The following is a 13,771-nucleotide window of genomic DNA, read 5'->3' as shown; positions in this document are numbered from 1 at the left end:
ACCACAAAAGTGGTTACTACAATATTCAACAGTTACTGGAGGTTCCAGCCCAAACAATAAGACAGGGAAAATAAAACAGGTGAAATATTGGAAATAAAGAACAAAATTTTAGGGGGTAAATGTATACATAGAAAAGTCTAGAGGAAATATGCAGACTAATTATTAGAATTAATAAGATTTAATATCTTTTTCAGCTGTAGGTCAGCATATAGGAATCATCTTATTATAGCAGACAGTTGGAAAATGTAATTTTTAGGAGCTGATACGTATAGCGGTAGCAATTAAAAAAAATGGGAAGTTCCTAATAGTAAACTGAATAAAGTATGCAATAAATTTATGTAGAAAATTTTTAAACTTTATCGAAAGACATTTTAAAAGTCCTTTAAAATAACTGGGAGACTTACCATGTTAAATGCATATGAAATCTCATTATCATAAAGATCTTATTTTCCCCAACTTAATCTATAGATTGAAGGCCTTTCTAACCACAGCTCCCAACAAAGTTTTTTCCATGAAGTTTGACAAGCTAATACTAAAAGCTGTATGACAGTCTGAAGGACCAAGAATAACTCCAAGTAATTTTATGAAGAGTGGAAACTGTGTTGAGGATCAGGAGAGGAACTTGCACTACTGGATATTGGGGTTTACAAATGAAGCTCAGGTAATTACCACAGTGTGCACTGACTCTTGGTCAATGGAATAAAATAACTCAGAGAGACCAGTTTATATATGACACAGCTGGCAGTTCAGATCATTGGGGACCTTCTGTTTGACTGTTCAATAGAGAACTGGGGAAAGAATAAAAGTGGATTCCTAATGGATACCATACACAAAGTCAATGTACATAGCATTGAGACTTGTTAAAAAATCAGATCATAAAGCAGCATTTCTAACCTGTCTCCATTTGTGTAAAAAGAGACAAGAATATGTGTGTGATTATATATCCTGAGAAAAGATCTGGAGGATATTGAAGTTAAGGTGACAAGTGACTCTCTCTGGGTGGTTGGATTTTTGCTGATTTAACCATCTCTTTATGCCTCTTTTTTGTTTCTGTTTAGTTTTTTTTTTTTTTTTAATACATTAAGTGTATATTACTTTTAATTAGAAATTTTTTTTCATTTTTAATTTTCTGCCTATTTGGTATCTATTTTATTTTTAGTCTTCTTTGAGATTATCTTTTCAAATTCTTCTTGGCAACTTCCAAACTGCCTCCTCCTTTCATGCACAGAAATAACATTTTCATTGTAATTTTGATTGAAATTGTCTGGCACATAATAGTCACTCAGTACATGTTTGTTAAATAGATAAATACGGGGACAATTCACATCTTAACACTGGTTAAGACTTCCAACCAAGAACATGATATGTTACTCAAATCTTTTCAAGTCTTTTTTTCCCTAAATGTGAGCTTTTCTGTTTTCTAAAAATACAGATCTCACACCTTCATGCAATTATTGTTTTCTAAAATGGTATAATCTTTTCTTCCCCCCCCCCCACATTGAGTCAGACCGTTAACTGTGTAGCTTTGCCATCAGGACTTAGAAGTGTCAGAAAGATGATTAAATGTAGATAAGCATATCCTGTGTAGTGAGGTCAAGGACCGGGGTTTATTTAGCTTAGAGTAAATGACTGCATTGAAACTGAATACCTGTCTCCAAGCACGTGATAGTGGCCAGCTTTCCTTCAACTCTGCTGAAGACAAGACACAGGAAAATGAACTTCAGCTAGAATGTGAGTGACTCAGATTAAAGATTGCAAACTGACAGTGTGACGCCAAAGTGGCCCTTGGGAACATTTTCTTTGGACTGTAGAATATATTATAAAACTTTGAATTCATTGCTAATTTGAAATTTTGGAGGTCTCACATGAAAATTTAGATTTCCAGCTTTTCTGGCAAGGCTTAAAATCTAGTATCCTGTGCCGGAGTTTCAGTGGCAGCTGATGGCTGGAATTCCGAAGCGACTGCCCCTCTTTAAAACAGCTGTGTGCTTTCTCCAGTTCTCCATGTCAGAACCCAGCCCTTCCTGTTATCTGCCTTGCCCTCTAAGCATTTTAGTCTGCAACCTCAGCTCCAGTGATAAAGGAAGAACTGAGTTGCCCATACACAGGCATGGCATTTTTCATTTTCAGGGTTGTTTTTAAAATGTGGTTTAAATATGGTCTGACTACTAAGCAAGAAGTGGACCAGGTGATTTCTCAAAGGTCTTTCCTGTCCTGTGAGTCTGTGATCCTGTTGGAATAGTGCCATGGTTCAAGAACTCAATGCATATGGTTGTCGAAGCTGCAGTGCGCCCATTGCAAGGCACAGAGCCCACAAAGCTCATCGTTCATCTGGTATTTCTTCATGTTGGGCATAGGAAGTTTGACAGATTTTGCAGAGGACCTGTTTCAAGAGCCTAGAGTTCAAACAACTAGCTACTTAATTTAGAAGATTTGCTAAAAGTCTGGTTCTTTTGTACATAGTTATATAAATGTGAGTGAAGGACTTTGTGAGTAACTTTAAGTTTTATAAGTATCCAGTATCACATCACTCCCATCATTACTGTGGGGCACCATTGTTTTGAATATCATTTCATCTGTGCTTGAATATCATCTAAGCACAGTTTTCATACTTAATGTTAAGGGTATATATACTCTTATAAACAAAAAAGTAGGAAGGCAGTGTGGGAAAAAAATCTGAAGTGATAATGTCTCAGTCTGTGGAAAATTCTTAAAGAGATGGGAATACCAGACCACCTGACCTGCCTCTTGAGAAATCTGTATGCAGGTCAGGAAGCAACGGATAGAACTGAACATGGAACAACACACGGGTTCCAAATAGGAAAAGGAGGATGTCAAAGCTGTTTATTGTCACCCTGCTTATTTAACTTGTATGCAGAGTACATCATGAGAAATGCTGGGCTGGAGGAAACACAAGCTGGAATCAAGATTGCCGGGAGAAATATGAATAACCTCAGATACGCAAATGACACCACTCTTATGGCAGAAAGCAAAGAACCAAAGAGCCTCTTGATGAAAGTGAAAGAGGAGAGTGAAAAAGTTGGCTTCAAACTCAACATTCAGAAAACTAAGATCATGGCATCTGGTCCCATCACTTGATGGGAAATAGATGGGGAAACAATGGAAACAGAGACTTAATTTTGGGGGGCTCCAAAATGACTGCAGATGGTGACTTCAGCCATGAAATTAAAAGATGCTTGCTCCTTGGAAGAAAAGCTGTGACAAATCTGGACAGCATATTAAAAAGCAGAGACAGTACTTTAACAACAAAGGTACATCTAGTCAAAGCTATGGTTTCTCCAGAAGTCATGTATGGATGCGAGAGTTGGACCATAAAGAAAGCTGAACACAGAAGAATCAATGCTTTTGAACTGTGGTACTGGAGAAGACTTTAGAGTCCCTTGGACTGCAGGAAGATCCAACCAGTCCACCCTAAAGGAAATCAGTCCTGGGTGTTTATTGGAAGGACTGAAGCTGAAGCTGAAACTCTAACTTTGGCCACCTGAGGGGAAGAACCAACTCATTTGAAAAACCCTGATGCTGGGAAAGACTGAGGGCAGGAGGAGAAGGGGATGACAGAGGATGAAATGGTTGGATGGCATCACCAACTCAATGGACATAAGTTTGAGCAAGCTTGGGGAGCTGGTGTTGGACAGGGAAGCCTGGCATGCTGCAGTCCATGGGGTTGCGAAGAGTCAGACATGACTGAGCGACTGAACTGAACAGCACTGAACTGATGGATCTTGTAAATAATAATAGCATGTGGCCAGTGGTATTACATACAGAGTCTGTCATGTTATGGGTACTGAGGCTACAGGTAGAAAATTTGTTTTGTTTTTTTCCTGACTAAATTTCAGTTCAGTTCAGTCGCTCAGTCGTGTCCGACTCTTTGTGACCCCATGAATCGCAGCACACCAGGCCTCCCTGTCCATCACCAACTCCTGGACTTCACTCAGACTCACGTCCATCGAGTCAGTGATGCCATCCAGCCATCTCATCCTCTGTTGCCCCCTTCTCCTCCTGCCCCCAATCCTTCCCAGCATCAGAGTCTTTTCCAATGAGTCAACTCTTCTATGTGGTGCCCAAAGTATTGGAGTTTCAGCTTCAACATCAGTCCTTCCAAAGAACACCCAGGACTGATCTCCTTTAGAATGGACTGGGTGGATCTCCTTGCAGTCCAAGGGACTCTCAAGAGTCTTCTCCAACACCACAGTTCAAAAGCATCAATTCTTCGGTGCTCACCTTTCTTCACAGTCCAACTCTAACATCCATACATGACTACTGGAAAAACCATAGCCTTGACTAGACGGACCTTTGTTGGCAAAGTAATGTCTCTGCTTTTGAATATGCTGTGTAGGTTGGTCATAACTTTCCTTCCAAAGAGTAAGTGTCTTTTAATTTCATGGCTGCATTCACCATCTGCAGTGATTTTGGAGCCCCCTAAAATAAAGTCTGACCCTGTTTCCACTGTTTCCCCATCTATTTGCCATGAAGTGATGGGGCCAGATGCCGTGACCTTCATTTTCTGAATGTTGAGCTTTAAGCCAACTTTTTCACTCTCCACTTTCACTTTCATCAAGAGGCTTTTGAGTTCCTCTTCACTTTCTGCCATAAGGGTGGTGTCATCTGCGTATCTGAGGTTATTGATATTTCTCCCGGCAATCTTGAGTCCAGCTTGTGCTTCTTCCAGCCCAGCGTTTCTCATGAGGTATTCTGCATATAAGTTAAATAAGCAGGGTGACAATATACAGCCTTGACGTACTCCTTTTCCTATTTGGAACCAGTCTGTTGTTCCATGTCCAGTTCTAACTGTTGCTTCCTGACCTGCATATAGGTTTCTCAAGAGGCAGATCAAGTGGTCTGGTATTCCCATCTCTTTCAGAATTTCTACAGTTTATTGTGATCCACACAGTCAAAGGCTTTGGCATAGTCAATAAAGCAGAAATAGATGTTTTTGTGGAACTCTCTTGCTTTTTCCATGATCCAGCAGATGTTGGCAATTTGATCTCTGGTTCCTCTGCCTTTTTTCAAACCAGAGAAGTTCACGGTTCACATATTGCTGAGGCCTGGCTTGGAGAATTTTGTGTATCACTTTACTAGCGTGTGAGAGGAGTGCAATTGTACAGTAGTTTGAGCTTTCTTTGGCATTGCCTTTCTTTGGGATTGGGATGAAAACTGACCTTTTCCAGTCCTGTGGCCAGTGCTGAGTTTTCCAAATTTGCTGGCATATTGAGTGCAACACTTTCACAGCATCATCTTTCAGGATTTGAAATAGCTCAACTGGAATTCCATCACCTCCACTAGCTTTGTTCGTAGTGATGCTTTCTAAAGCCCACTTGAGTTCACATTGTAGGATGTCTGGCTCTAGGTGAGTGATCACACCATTGTGATTATCTGGGTCGTGAAGATCTTTTTTGTACAGTTCTTCTGTGTATTCTTGCCACCTCTTCTGAATATCTTCTGCTTCTGTTAGGTCCATGCCATTTCTGTCCTTTATCGAGCCCATCTTTGCATGAAATGTTCCCTTGGTATCTCTAATTTTCTTGAAGAGATCTCTAGTCTTTCCCATTCTGTTGTTTTCCTCTATTTCTTTGCATTGATCACTGAGGAAGGCTTTCTTATCTCTTCTTGCTATTCTTTGGAACTCTGCATTCAGATGCTTATATCTTTCCTTTTCTCCTTTGCTTTTTGCTTCTCTTCTTTTCACAGCTATTTGTAAGGCCTCCCCAGACAGCCATTTTGCTTTTTTGCATTTCTTTTCCATGGAGATGGTCTTAATCCCTGTCTCCTGTACAATGTCACAAACCTCCATCCATAGTTCATCAGGCACTCTGTCTATCAGATCTATCCCTTAAATCTATTTCTCTCTTCCACTATATAATCATAAGGGATTTGATTTAGGTCATACCTGAATGGTCTAGGGGTTTTCCCTACTTTCTTCAATTTAAGTCTGAATTTGGCAATAAGGAGTTCATGATCTGAGCCACAGTCAGCTCCCAGTCTTGTTTTTGCTGAATGTATAGAGCTTCTCCATCTTTGGGTACAGTATTTGGCCACAAGTAATTATTTTGCTCACAGGTTTTTTTTTTTTTTCTTTTTTTCTTTTTAATGGGTCTAACCAGTTTGCCCATTTGTTTTGGCATCAAATAGACATAGCTTTATTGTGACTCAGAGTCCAGTACTGTCCTTATTTAAAGACATGAAATGTTATCTCAAGGGAAATGTTTTGGAGTCTCTAAATGTCTTGGGTAATAAGTGAAATTTTTAACCCAGGACCAAATATTCCATTTACCCACCCAAATTGTTTCCCAGTTGTGGTCTTAGACTAGGCTCCTGTGTGTATTCTTAAACTTATGAAGGACTCTTGTTTTTGGTTCCCACAGAACAATTTCTTTCTGCATCCACACCCACATCAGCAGTGATGAAGGTCAGACTGAGACCCACAGAATGTTTCAGAGGGCTCCATAAAGTCTTTTCCCAAGGCCACGTGTCATACTTGGTTTGTCCTTTAAGTTCTAACAGATGGTATCAAACTCATGACTTTTCTAGCCTTGACCGTCTGATAAGGACAGGTATCACTTTCCAAATAGGCACAGTTCCCAAAGTCATGACTTATGACATCATCTCTCCTGAATGAAATAGCTTTAAAATAGATGCAGTCTCCATCTTTTAAGTATGTTCTGTGTTCTGGAGTAATCCAGCACCAAGACAGTGTCCGTACTTGATAGGTATCAGCCCCTTTCTTCATGCTGTCTTATTAAATCTTACTCAAGTCTTCATCTGGTGAGTGAGCCCTGACTCACGACCTCAGCCTGGAAACAGTCACAAGTCTGAACCGGCTCACAGGAGGGAGCTGCTGCTAGTTCAGCCAGGAGGCATCTGGTTGCCATCAAGTGCCCTTTCTTCCAGCAAAAGTAGACCAATATGAGACCACTCTCCCACCTGCTTAAGTAAGCTTACCTTAGCTGAAAGTTGAAGTATTTATAAATTTAAGGTTTTGTTTCTTTGAAATCAACTTTAGGACTAAATCTTCAAATCATCTCTGTTCTAGACTTCAAATTGTGATCACAGCTTTAGTTTAAACTTAAAATTTCCTGCAACAGCTAAAGAAGCCATCAACATTAATAAGTGGCTGGCATTCTAAAAGAGTGGATAAAAGGGAAAGAGAGAGATTATTCTAGGTGAAAGAGACAAAACCAGATGCAGTGTGTGACCTTTGGTTGGATTCTAATTCAGGAGTATCAGTAATTTGGGGGACAGTTTAAGAATTTCAATGTGGACCATTTAAGCAATAATGTCATGTCAGTTACGATTATGGGATTTTGTGATGTAGGAGAATGTCATTGTCTAGGAGTCTGTATTACATATTGTGGAGTTATCTGTAAGGATATCTATTCTGAAATGGTATATAGCAAGTGTGTATGTGAAATATGATACAATATTAACCATTATTGAGTCTAGATGGTGGGCTTTGGGTGTTCATGGCACTGTTTTTCCACTTTTCTGGGTGTTTGAAATTTTTCATGCTTGTGAGTAATGATACAAACGAAGCAGTTGTCTCAGGGAGAGGAGTGCTGTGAGCCACAGTAAGTCTTGCTGAGGGCTTCCTGTGGTTTGAGAGAAGGCTTTGCTGGAGGGGATTCTGAGTGGTGGGTGGCGCGTACTGTGAGTGGTACTTTCCTGCCCAGGCCCCAGGCTAGCCATCCAGGGGCTCAGCAGGTGACCCCAAGGCGGTTTCCCAGGCTCCTGTGAATTGCTTTCCTAATCACAGTGGGAGAGGGCTTCCCACCACAAGCTGGACCGCAGCTTCCCCTTGGCAGTCTTGCGGAAGCTCAGGTCACATTGGCTAGGAATCCCTGGAAAACAAGCGAAGCTGGATGGCTTTACAGTAAAAACTCCATGTTGTAGATTTGCTCTTAGCATCTTGGGATTGTGAAATATCAATATAACGACCCAAATAAACGACCACTTCCTTCAAAAGTACTATTACTCATTGGAGCACAGTACTACTTAAGACTAATCTGCTGCCTCCCTAAGTCAGGGTGGAACTTGTTCAACTCACATTTGATTTTTTTGTTTTTTTGTTTTTCCTTTCTATTTCATAAAGTCTCTAAATTTCTAATAAAGCCAGTTGGAGCAGTTTATTTTAGACAGAATGCGAAATGAAATAGTAGCAGAACTCTGTCCTTAAAGCAGAGACCACCCTTTCTTTATCTCACAAAATGACCCCATCTCCTTTTTTTCTCGGGTTCTTGATGTTCTTTGGAGAAGAGTAGAAGGAAGTGCATGTGGCAACAGGTCAGCATCTAGAACGTCACTGGGGCATTGGGAGGTTGTCTGTTGGGAGGTGGTGAGCAGTACGGTAGCTCCTTATAAAGCATGGCGCTTGGGAGGCACAGGGATAGACTTTGGGGGCTGCTGGGGAGACGCTGGCCTCTGGCTGGGACTGGACGCCTCGTACATCAAGCAGTGCAGTGTGTGTCTGTCAGTCTGTCAGTCGTGTCTGGCTCTTTGTGACCCCGTAGACTGAGGCCCGCCAGGCTTCTCTGTCCTTGGAGTTCTCCAGACAAGAATGCTAAATTGGATTGCCGTTCCCTTCTCCAGGGTATCTTCCCAGCCCAGGGACTGAACCTGGGTCTCCTGAATTGCAGGCAGATTCTTTACTGTCTGAGCTACCATGGGAACCCAATTATTTTTTGAAATAGACCTACCTGAAGACTACTGGTGGTAAGATGCTTCCATGATAAAGCAGTTCTCTCTCTAATCCTAGTCTCTATTTGTGGCTAAAGATAGATTTTTCAGGCTATGGAGGACCACAGTAGCTCTCAAGAAAATAGGCATCCTTAATTGTGATTTACAAGTGCCTCTAGATTTTGGAATACCATTGCCATGTAATTTTCAGATGAAAAGGTTTATGATTTATGAAAAGGTAAAGATGAAATCACTTTATGATTTCCATTTTGCTTCTTCCTCCCAGCCCTGACCCCAGTTCTGGGCTTTCAGAGCATCAATATTGCAAGCCTGTAGCTGGTGCCCAAGAAGGGGGAAGCAGAGGGTCCCCTGGATTCTTTGCCAAGCTGCCATTTAGCTTTCAAGCATAGTGGAGCTTTGCTTGAGCCCCGGATTAGTACACAGTCTCAGAGGCCTGCTCAACTCAGTGAAATCAATGTCATTAAAGAGCAAAGATAATGCAGTCTTTATCACTGCCTGTTATCTGTGGACAAATGAAATACAGCTCCCTAAGTATGTCAATTCAGTGTATTTCAACAGCTGTGAGTTTCTTACGTATCAGAGTTAGGTTGCTGTAAGAACAGACACAAACACTTTTTGTGTTTTCTCTCTCTTCTGCTTTCTCTTTAAACAGTAAGGTTTCCCACAGCCAGTATAATTTGGACTAAGCAAGTGCAAATCTCTTTTACATGGTAAACTTACCATTTCTCTTATAGGTGTGTTCAGCAGGGTTTTCCACTAAAACCATAAGAAGACACCTGGTTAGGAAGGATTCCCTTCAAGATAATCCTGTCCTGGGGACAGTGAGGGGAGTGGGACAGAGGAGGAAAGATTTCAGTAAACTCCACTCTCCTAATAATGTCAGTAGTAAAACAGTCAGAGTTTGACTTATGCTGCTTTATTTTCCTAGAGGGGGAGGCGGTGTATTGAGACAGCTGACCAAGCAGGATTTAGTTATCACTCAAGTGGTATCTCCAGATACCAGGCTTCCTGAACTCATACTGGAACTTTCCTAGTCAACTTCAGATTTAGCCCCTTCCTACCAATAACACTTTATTCCTGGAGATTTTGTACATCGAAAAGAGTTTTGAGAATTGGAGCATGTTCTCTGACCCCTAATCACGTGGAACTATAAGCGTTAAAGTGTGATCCGCAGCAAAGGCAGAGTGACTTTGATAACGTATTCTTGTTGTTGTTCAGTCCTTTGCAAAATTCACATAATAAACCATTACTTTGAAAATCACTTCTCTTTGTGTGTTTCTATGTCCCTGACTACCATCCCCCTCCCCCAGCTGCAAGACAAATAAACAGATGTGGATGTCACTTCCACTCTCGCGGTGACCTAAGGTCCGAAGTATTTGTTTTAAAGCACTCAGAATAATGCCAGTGGTGTGCATATTTCATTTGACATTTTAAGCAGAAGAAAGCCACATGACCAAAATGCAATCCACTTCAAGTGTGTTAGGAAAAAACATATTTCATCTCTGTAAACCTGGAGATTATCCTGTCATAGATGTCACTGTTGTTGCGAAATCCCCACGGCTAAAGCAATTGTGTAGACAGAACATCAGGTCTGTGGTCACTGATGTTCTGGATCTTTCTGCGAGGATAACAGAAGGATACTTGAGTGTAGAACTGGAAACTTCTTTAATTGTATTTTTTATATATAAATTATTCCAAAACAAGGATCGTATTGGTCTTTGGAGAGTCCAGTGGACCTGGAGACCACCTCTTTTAACTCCTGGACCTTCCAGTTTTATGACTAAAACCCTGACTCTGAGGATAAGCGATTTGCTGAAGTTGTTTGAGGACCTGGGAACCCTCACCCTTCTTCGGTGGGCCTTTCACTTCTGATTCTTCCACCGGGTACCCAACTGTGTTTACCAGACATTTTTACTTGATCATTTCTGGAGGCTCGTTGACAGAGTGCTTTATACTTGGAGCAGAGCTGGAAGGGAGGAAAGAAGGGAGGGATGGAGAGAGGAGGGAACTATGTTGGTACTTCCTGTGACTACGGAAGTTTTGTTGCTGCAGAATTTGATGATGGTAAGAGGAATGGTGATGTCTCCATCGTTACAGATGGTGGAGTGCACTCCTTCAGACCAGGTTTCTTTAGCTTAACTTTATGCTTGTGAGATTTAGTCCTGATATGGCCTCTAGCTGAAGTTCATTTACTTTTAGGGGCAGAGTAGGATTTGCACTGTGTGACTGTTACCTCCCCCACACCCCACTTTGTTTTCAATGAAAAATTCTACTTTTGATGGATATTTGCATCAGTTCCGGTTTGGGACTTCTGTGAAAAGTGCTATTCATGCACCCTGTGTTTATGCTTGAGTTCAGCTTTAGATTCTGAAAGCAGCTGTCAGTGCATGAGAATTCCTGTTAGCCCACATTCTTGCCAACAGTTGGTGTTCATGGCCTTTTCCAGTTTGGCTATTCTGGTGGTTGGAGAGTTTTTTCTGCCTCTTTTTTGGGGGGAGGGAGGGGGACTTATGTCATATTTCGTTTCATCACATCCTATATAAAGACTTTATTTGAATTAGAATAAATTATAGGCAAAACACACTCCTCTTCAAATACTTTAAACTCTTCGTTATGTGAGCTGATAAGCGTGAGCATCAGAAAGTGGCCAATGGTACAACCGCTCAGCCTGAATTAAGCATCCTACCTGAGGGCCTGATTGTTAGGCCTGTTTGGTCCGACCTCCTCAGTTAGGCCATTTTCCAGATAGAGTAACTGAGCCGTTTCAGTGATTTTCCAGATAGAGTAACTGAGCCGTTTCAGTGATTGGAGGCTGTTCCAGGTGCCGTGGCCAGGCCTCCTAGGAGTTACTCAGGCATGTGCACCTCTTCCTCTGGAAGAGGCCTCTACAGATCCTCCTACTCTGACTCCCTAGGCAATCACTGAGTGCTCACTGGGCGGCAGGCGCTGGGCCGGGCCTGTGGGGTTCCTTCTCAGACAAGCGTTTAGTCTGATGCTGGCCTCTTTCACTTTACAGGCGTTTTCATTTTACTTTATTGCAGTATAGTTGATTTACACTGTTGTGTTGGTTTCAGGTGTACAGCAGAGGCATTCAATTATACGTATATATATACATTCTTTTTCATATTCTTTTCCATTATGGTTTATTAGAGGATATTGAACGTAGTTCTCTGTGCTATACAGTAGGTCCTTGTTGCTTATCTTTTTATATATAGTAGTGTGTATGTTAATCCCAAGCTTCTAATGGATCCCCCTTCACATTTCCCCTTTGGTAACCATAGGTTTGTTTTCAAAATCTGTGAATCTGTTTCTGTTCATAAGTAAGTTCATTTGTATCATTTTTAAAATTCGATCCCACACATGAGTGATGTATGATACTCACTTTTCAGGTTACGGCTTTAACATCACAGCCTACTTCCTAAAAAGAGGAATACGTCTCCGCTGCCTGAGGGGCTCACCAAGGACAGGTAGGAAGCCGATTTCTTGGGTCATTCTGCACAGTGAGTATGTCCTTAGAGAAGGAATGAAAATTAAGGAATGACGATTCCTAGTGGCCACATAGCCTTCATGAAACTGAAGTACTAATTAAGAGTGTTCGCAAACGCTTGAGATTATTTTTTTCCATCTTGCTCTGTTCACTGCCTGCCTCAGTCCAGTGAGCGGGGCCATGCTCCGCCTTCCTTTCCTGCTGCCTCTCGGCACTTGAGCATCCAGAGTCACTTCAGGCAGTTAGACCGCTGTCTGTGAACACTGAGGCCTTGGAGTACAGAGCGAGCGTGTGTGTGAAAAAGTGCATTCCCGGCCCTGAGCTGCCAGGGCCTCTCCGTAGGTGTGTGATGGGGCCCCCTGCCCCCACGACTCCCCGAGTCAAGATGTCCACTGAGGAGATGAGGTCAAATGTGTCCAGCCAACAACAACAGAGTCAGATGCTAACAACTGCTCTCCAAGTCCATCTGAGCTTTGGAAAGAAAATTTAACTCAGCTTCCTTTGCTGATTTTAGTAAATAAGATATGAAACAGGGACATTAAAAATGAACTATGCGGCAACTATACTCCAATAAAAACTTAGGAAAAAATAAAAGCAGTAGTACTTCTGGCACCCCACTCCAGTACTCTTGCCTAGAAAATCCCATGGACGGAGAAGCCTCGTAGGCTTCAGTCCATGGGGTCTCGAAGAGTCGGACACGACTGAGTGACTTCACTTTCACTTTTCACCTTCATGCATTGGAGAAGGAAATGGCAACCCACTCCAGTATTCTTGCCTGAAGAATCTCAGGGACAGGAGAGCCTGGTGGGCTGCCGTCTATGGGGTCGCACAAAGTCGGACACGACTAAAGCGACATAGCAGCAGCAGCAGTACTTCCAAGTAAAACACAGTATTCTAAACAAAGCAACAACAAAAAATGAACTGTGTAAAGGTTTGGTCTTGGGATCTTTGCAATTATCTGCACTTTCTTAACTTTAAGTGTCACTTGACTGTATTACTCTCACGGTGGGGCCTTCCACTCTGTTCAATCCTCTTAGTCAAATAAATCAGTTAACTTTGTATCTGTTAAAATACAGCCTAGCTACCCTTCATGGTAGGGACTGCCATTGCCTAAATTTTTATTTAAATGTTCATGAAAATCTCAGTTACAACCTAAGCAGAGTGAAGGGCTTTCTGTTGATAAATACCTGGCACCAAATTGCTTAAAATCTGCTGTTCTAGCATTCTTATTTTTCAGAGGAATCATTTGATCAGATCAGATCAGATCAGATCAGTCGCTCAGTCGTATCCGACTCTTTGCAACCCCATGAATCATAGCACGCCAGGCCTCCCTGTCCATCACCAACTCCTGGAGTTCACTCAGACTCACGTCCATCGAGTCAGTGATGCCATCTAGCCATCTCATCCTCTGTCGTCCCCTTCTCCTCCTGCCCCCAGTCCCTCCCAGCATCAGTCTTTTCCAATCAGTCAACTCTTCGCATGAGGTGGCCAAAGTACTGGAGTTTCAGCTTTAGCGTCATTCCTTCCAAAGAAATCCCAGGGCTGATCTCCTTCAGAATGGACTGGTTGGAT

General features: G+C 41.9%; 1 protein-coding gene across 13 annotated transcripts in view; it reads left to right on the top strand.

The window, feature by feature from the left end:
* The window catches only part of SLX4IP (SLX4 interacting protein), a 220,663-nt gene that overhangs the window by 172,899 nt on the left and 33,993 nt on the right, over nucleotides 1–13,771 (top strand). For all 13 annotated transcript variants that reach the window (XM_086335066.1, XM_086335069.1, XM_086335065.1 and 10 more), the window contains one exon: nucleotides 12,102–12,179. In XM_086335066.1, the coding sequence (XP_086191192.1) occupies nucleotides 12,102–12,179 (78 nt within the window). The remainder of the gene's footprint in view (nucleotides 1–12,101; nucleotides 12,180–13,771) is intronic.

The sequence above is a fragment of the Bos grunniens genome, chromosome 13, assembly GCF_055505025.1.
Source record: "Bos grunniens cultivar Pamir isolate PY7600 chromosome 13, Bosgru_T2T1.0, whole genome shotgun sequence".
NCBI classification, from domain to species: domain Eukaryota; kingdom Metazoa; phylum Chordata; class Mammalia; order Artiodactyla; family Bovidae; genus Bos; species Bos grunniens.
Note: the sequence above shows the minus strand (reverse complement) of the source record. Positions and strands in the feature narration are given on the sequence as shown.